Source organism: Carlito syrichta, unplaced genomic scaffold (genome assembly GCF_000164805.1).
Source record: "Carlito syrichta isolate Samal-C Ts95f unplaced genomic scaffold, Tarsius_syrichta-2.0.1 Scaffold305279, whole genome shotgun sequence".
NCBI lineage: Eukaryota > Metazoa > Chordata > Mammalia > Primates > Tarsiidae > Carlito > Carlito syrichta.
This window is the reverse complement of record NW_007249375.1, coordinates 96,359-103,903: the sequence shown is the minus strand read 5'-3', so window position 1 is coordinate 103,903 and position 7,545 is coordinate 96,359. Positions and strand designations below refer to the sequence as shown.

General features: G+C 34.1%; 1 protein-coding gene across 2 annotated transcripts in view; it reads right to left on the bottom strand.

The window, feature by feature from the left end:
• Window positions 1-7,545, bottom strand: part of MINDY2 (MINDY lysine 48 deubiquitinase 2) — a 73,519-nt gene that overhangs the window by 23,403 nt on the left and 42,571 nt on the right. For both annotated transcript variants that reach the window (XM_008061469.2, XM_008061468.2), the window contains exon 5: window positions 4,359-4,461. In XM_008061469.2, the coding sequence (XP_008059660.1) occupies window positions 4,359-4,461 (103 nt within the window). The remainder of the gene's footprint in view (window positions 1-4,358; window positions 4,462-7,545) is intronic.

Below are 7,545 nucleotides of genomic sequence, written 5' to 3'. Positions count from 1 at the left end.
AGAGGGAGGGAGGGAGGGGAGGGGAGGGGAAGGGAAAAGAGAGGGATGGGGAAGGGAGAGGGAGGGAGAAGGGAGAGGGAGAGGAGAAGAGGATTCCAGGAAGGAGAAAGCAGGGGAGGAGGAGGAAGGGAGAGAAGAAAAGGAAGGAAGATGATAGGAAGGAATAGAAGGAGGAAAGGAAGAAATAAAGGAAGAAAGAAAAGAAGGGGAAAAAAAAGAAACAAGTAAAAAGGTTAGGGATCTATTCTAGATTATGAGAGACTAAATGATCTTTGATTGGAGCCTACACTGAAATAATTTAAAAAGTATAGGAGCATTATTGAGAAAACTGGAGAATCTTGAATATTCACAGTATATTAGAGAATATTATTGAATTAATGCTAATTTGTCTAAGATAATTACATTGAGATTATATAGAAGAAGTGTATAGGAGAACTCCTTGTTCTTAGGAGAAAAATTATGAAGCATTTGCAGGTAAAATGCTATATTTGCAACTAATTCTCACATGATTTAGGAAAAAAGTGTGTGTGTGTGTGTGTGTGTGTGTGTGTGTGTGTCTGTGTGTATAAGAGTATAGAAAAAAAGAAAAATTCAATATGTTAATAATTAGTAAATTTAAAAGCAAAGAAATGTTCACTGCACTAGTCTAATTATTTTTCTTATAGGTTTGAGATATTTCCAAATAAAACTATGAGAAAAAAGAAAAGGAAACCAATATTACTTAATAAAAAATAACGTGAATTCAAGACTGGACATGGTGGCTCATGTTTGGTAGCCTAGTGCTTTGGAAGGATAAGGCAGGAGAATTGCTTGAGCCCAGGAGTTTAAGATCAGTCTGGGCAACAGATTAAGATCCCATCTCTACTAAATTAAAAAGTTAGCCAGGCATGGGGGTGCACACAAGTAGTCCTGTTACTTGGGAGGCTGAGGCAGGAGGATCACTTGAGCCCAGGAGATGGAAGCTGCAGTGAGCTATGATTGCACCACTGCACTACAGCCTCAGCAACAGAGCAAGACCCTGTCTCAAAAAATAATAATGATATATATCCCAGAATTATTTTTATAAATGTATTTTATAAAAATAAACTGTAAACTAGGAACAACTGTAAAGAAACAACCCTGAGAAAGCATCTAGAATTAAATGACCAGCTCTGGTGAAGCTTGGCTGCTAGTACTGTATTATTTTTTTCCCTGTTGATTTTTGCTGCCATACTAAACCCATCATTATAATCAGATTCAAAAGGCATTGACACCTAAAAGAGGAAACAAATAACAGAATTCTGTACTTTTACTTATAAGGTAACAGCATCAAAAGAAAATGAATGTTATTGAAAAGAAGTTGAAAACATACATAATTCTAGTTGATTATTAGCTAAATAACATTTCTTTTTCCTAAAAAAGAAATGCTAGTGAATGTATTTCTTATACTCCATACCTCAATAGGAAATGAAATGTCTGAATTAAAGAAAAAACAACTATCATCCAGGATCAAAGTTTAATTTTTAATTAAACTTTAATAAAGATTAGAAATAAACCTGCTTTTGGATATTTTACTGATTCAAAAGGAAAGCAACATTTGTAGGTTAAATAGAAAAAGAAAGCAGACTACTTCAATTGAGCACTATATCCAAGATAATATAATGAAGAAAAAATGATGAAGGAAAGCTAACTGCTCCAAAGTAAGTAAAAATGTTTACTGCAAATTTTTCTTTCTGATTATTTCTTAATGTCTTATACAAGTAACCACTAGTATTGAATAATAATTTCAAACAGACTACATATTTGTAATTTTTTATGAACAAAAAACTAGTTTAGCTTTTTAAATTATACTGAAAGTTACATACAGTTCCTTAATGTGGAAATCTCAAATGCAGAATTTTACCCATTATAAAATTATCAAGGAAGTAATCAATAAATATGCTTACTACATGTTACCTAAAAATTTGACACCTCTTTAGAGCAGGGGTCCCCAATCTCCAGGCCACAGACCAGTCCGTGGCTTGTTAGAAACTAGGTCACACAGCAGGTAAGCAAGTGAAGCTTCATCTATATGAACAGCCACTCCCCATCACTGGCATTACCGCCTGAGCTCTGTCTTCTGTCAGATCAGTGGCGGCATTAGATTCTCAAATTGTGAGAGACCTAGGTTGTGAGTTCCTTATGAGAATCTATTGCCTGATAACTTGAGGTGGAGCTGAGGCAGTGATGCTAGTGCTGGGGAGCAACTGCAAATACAGATTAACATTAGCAGTGAGGTTTGACTGCACAGAGACCGTAATAAATCAATTGCTTATAGACATATCAAAATGATAATTCAATAATTTTATAATAATTTACTTCATTACATATTACAATCTAGTAATAATAGAAATAAAGTACACAATAAATATAATATGATTGAATCATCCCCAAACCATTCCTCCACCCTAGTCAGTAGAAAAATTGTCTTCCATGAAACCCATCCCTGATGCCAAAAAGGTTAGGAACTGTTGCTTTGGAGGGTGAGTCTTTCCTTTTACCATGATGTTTTTCCCAAATTATCAATACTACTTATATCAGAAACAGGTTTCTTTTTAGGAATATATCTATGGTAATGAAAATTTGGATAGGAATACAAAATTCTAGTGAGTGATATTTTGTTGACTGAGAGAAAATATTTTTGTAACAGCTTTGGTCATTCCTTTTCCTCCTAAATTTTAAATTTAAGTTGCAATAAAGAGTTGTCATAAATTTTAAGCTTAAGGTGCAGTAAAGAGTTGTCATACAAATCGGTGATCAATGTCCCTGTATGGTTATGTGTTTATTTTAAGTAGAATAAACCTTAACTAAAATACTATGTGTTTTCTTGTTATTTGTCTCTTTTGCATAAATGTGTTAAACTCTAAATAATTTTTGTTTTTGTTTTTTGAGTCAGGATCTCACTCTATTGCCCAGGCTGGAGTGCAGTGACACAATCATGTCTACCGCAGTCTCTGACTCCTGGGCTCAAGAGATCCTCCTGCATCAAGTAGCTGGGATTACAGGTATGTGCCACCATGCCCAGCTGTTTTTTTTTCTTTTCTATAGAGATAAGGTCTCACCAAGTTGCCCAAGTTGATCTCAAACTCCTGGGTTCAAGCAATCCTCCTATCTTGGCCTCCCAAAGTGCTGGGATTATAGGGTGAAACACTGCACCTGGCCTAACTTCTGGATAATAAGTTGGATTCTAATTAATTAATACATGAGATTCATAGACACATCTTTTATATACTCATATATTCTAGTTTTAATTTTTAAAAATATGCTAATTATAATCAACTTTTATTACATCTCATGTAAAAACATTGTGTGTTTGAGAGTGAATGATAAAACTCATATCCTACTTCTCATTTCTCTTTCTTTTGTTTTACCCTTCAAAGAAGGGAGAACAGCAGCCTCAGTATTTTGGGGTATAAAAAAGTGAAGTAGGTGGTGGGGAAGGTATATCCAAATGCTATGGCTTCTGAAAGCATGCTGGTTTTTGTTTCTTTAAAGAGAGGGTCTCACTGTTGCCCAGGCTGGAGTACAGTGGTGATCAGAGCTCACTGCAACCTCCAACTCCTGGGTTCAAGTGATCTTCCTGCCTCAGCCTCCTGAGTAGTTAGGACTACAGGCATATGCCATCACACCTGGCTAATTTTTTGTAGAGGTGATATCTCGCTGTGTTGCCCAGCTGGTCTCAAACTTCTGGCCTCAAGAAATTCTCCTGACTCAGTCTCCCAAAGTGCTGAGATTAGAGATGTGAGCCACCACATCCGGCCTCTCTCAAACCTCCTTTTCCCATCATTGACTGGAACACAGTTGAAAAAATATTAAACTGCTTTTGTGATGATAAATTTAGGAAGTTCAATTAGCTAAGAATTAGAAAAACGAACGTGCAGAGGTATATTCTGATCCAGAATGGTGCTTTAGTATATTGGATTGTACTGAAACATTAAGCAGAGGTATGCTAAAATAGAACATTCAAGTACCATAATACTCTTCTCAGTCAACTGAAGTGTACAGAATCAATTATAAAGTCCACTCAGTACTTTCAAGTAATCCTTTTTATAAAAGAGTAATTATCAGTAACTTCTGGGTAATTGGCCATACCAAAGCTAGTAAGTGATTCCAAAGATTTTTATTAGAACCCAAGGCCTGATTTTACAAGTCAAGTGAAAAGAGTTCTAGAAAATAACTTTCACTGGCACCTTTATGAATGATTACTTTAAAAAATTCCTAGAAGTAGTATTACTTGCAATTTTTAGAAGTCTTGTTTAAGAAATTTGAAAGATATTAAATTATAAGACAAGTTATTTTTCCAGGAATACAAAAGTCAGGTAATAGCAGCACTCACCCACCTTCACTAACCAGCTCACTATTGTCTGACTGCTTACAAGAGATGATCTTCTCCACTAGTTGGTTGTAGCTGCAGTTACCAACAGCTTTTACAATGTCATCAATCTAGAAAACAAATTACTGTCTCACTAATCATGATAAGATTAGAAACAATAACAAAAGAAATCCATATCACTCTTTAGAAATCTTATTCTAATACTAAATTTAAAAGTATTACTTAAGAAAAAGAAAATCAGCACAAAAATCAATATCCAACAGTTTCCAATTTTGTTTACAGCTCAGTATGACACATTATAAAAAATCCTGTAGTTATATTTTGATTATGCAAAAAAAAGTGACTTTCAATTTATTTCTCAAGGTTGTAAAGATGTATCTAAGTGATTAAAATGAAATGTAACCTATTTCAGAAGGAAAAATAAGAAAATTTCAGATTTTTTTCCAGCATAATAAAGTACCAAGCAATAGTTTTTTCTTTTAAACTAAAAAACGAATACTGCATATTTAAAGTAAGGCGAATCTAAAGATGTTAACTTATAGAATTAACAGAATTCTTTCATTTTACTTATCACTTAGTCCCTAGAAAAGTATAATGAAGATCTGAGTAGAGATAACTAATGTTATTTTCCTGAAGAAAGGATAATATATGCTAGTCAGGAACAGTATTTGCTCCTGATTCTTATTTAATTTTTGTCTTTAGAAGTACGGAGAAAAGTAAATTTAAACTTTTAAAGCTACAGAAAAAATACAATTGGGCCTTTCTATTTTCTCTCCATTATACTTTGACCAGAATAAAAAGAGGTTTCTGTTGCCTAAAAAAACTTATTTGGTTCATCCCTAAAAATATGTTTACACTTATTTGTAAATTATTTATATGTATTATTGTATTAATAGGATATACCGGAAGACAAAAATGCAAATTAAACAATGATATAAATAAAACTAAGAAGGTCTAAATTTTCTTTCTAAATCCAAATGATCATCTTGAACACTTCCTCTGAATATCATGGTTCTCAACATATATCTGTACAAGTAATACTCTGGACAGTGGTTTTCAAACTTGGGAAGCTTGTTAAAACGATCTAAACAAATTCCAGGCTCAAATTGCTTTCCAATTGTCTAAGTTTCCATTCTGCTGCCCAGGTGATTCTGACGTATAGCAAAATTTGAGAATTTATTTATTTTTAGGCTATAATTTATTTTTCCTGTTCTTGCAAAATTCTACGACAGTAAAAGCTTCTTAACTCATTCAATGGGACTGATGATTGGTTGAGATATCAATTACTATAATTTAAAAGCCAAAGCAGGAAAGTGTGGAAAATGTTATACAGGTATAATATCTTAAACATTTCATGTGAACTTAAAATACAAAAATGTATTCACTGGTCAATCTTTTGTTGGAGAGGCAAGTAACACCTTTTCTTTGAGAGAGGATCCTTGGGCTATGCATAATTCTATGTACATCACACAAAAAAGCATATCTATAACTTTCAGTTTTGATTTATTGAAAATGAGAACTTAGACCCTTAAGAAACAATCTGAGGGTACGATCTCTTCAGATGTTCATTACTTTTTTTCAATACCTTTACTATTTATAGTACTTTTCTTTAGTGACTCAACTTTACTAAATCTTCTAAAGAATGTGATTTTTTCAATTCTAAGAAATTCACAAAAATACAACTATAATAATAAACACATGATTAATATATAAAAATCAATTAAATTTATATAGACCAGCAACAAAAAATACAAAGATTTCAATATTTCATAGCAGAATCTCTACATTAATATTTCACTCAACTAATATATTTGTGTGCCTATTACATACTCCTATGTACCAGATGCTATTAGAGAAGTTGTGGACACAGCAGTGAACAAAATAGATAGTCTATGCTTTTATAAAGCTTATATTTTAGAGTAAAAACAAATAAACCAAATAATAAATATATAACATGCTAGGTAGTTATATGTAGTGGTACATAGCAGTTTCCTTATCTTCAATGTATAGTATAGTATTCCATAGTATGAATATACCTTAATATAGCTATTCATTCATCTTGATGGCTATTTAAATTGCTTTCAGTTTGGGTCTACAGCAAATAACACTGCTATGAACATTCTTGTACATGTGTCCTGTTCTATACATCAAGAACTGTTTTTCAAAGTAGATGGCCAATTTCCATTCTTATCAGTAGGGAATGAAAATTCTCTATGCTGCACATCTTCTCCAACATTCAATATTGTCAGACTTAAATGTTAGCCATTCTGATGTGTATATAGCAGTATCTAATTTTGACTTTGTGTTTCTGTGATGACTAATTCATGTTTACTGGCTGTTTAGATGACCATTTTTATAAAGTGCCTGTTCAAGTCATTTGTTCCTTTTGTCCCCCCCTGGGTTGTCTATCTTTCAAAAAATTATTTATTTGTAGGAATTCTTTATACGTTCTGGGTGTTAATCCTTTATTCACTATATAAGCTGCCATTCATCTTCTGCTCTGTGGCTTGCTTTTACATTCTCTTTGGGATGTCTTTAAATGAACACAAGTTCTCAATTTTAAGGTAGTCACATTCACCAATGTTTCCTCTATGGTTAATGGATTTCTATCTTATTTTTAAAATATCTCCCTATCAAAAGGTCAGGAGCATAGTCTCAAACTTTTGCAGTTTTATCTTGCACAGTTAAATTTTTTCTTTTTAGAGAGATGGGGTTTCAGTATGTTGCCCAGGTTGGAGTGTAGTAGCTATTCACAGGTGCAATCAGAGCATATTGTAGCCTCAGCCTTCCAAGTAGGTGCAACTAAAGGCATGCTACCTGGGTTTTACAGTTAAACTTTTTTTTTTTTTTTTTAAAGATACAAGGTCAGGCTCACATTTGTAATCCCAGCACTTTGGGAGGCTAAATCAAGCGATTGTTTGTGCCCAGGAATTCGATACTAGCCTAGGCAACATAGCGAGACTTCACCTGAACGAAAAATAAAAATAGTCAGGTCTGATGGCGGGCACCTGTAGTCCCAGCTACTCGGGAGACTGAGGCAGGAGGATCGCCTAAGCCCAGGAGGTCAAGACTGTGGTGAGCCATGATCATGGACTGCACTCCAGCCTGGGTAACAGAGTGAGACCCTGACCCAAAAGGAGAGAGGGGGAGGGAAAAGAGGCAGGGGGAGAGGGAAAGGAGGGAGGGGGAGAGGG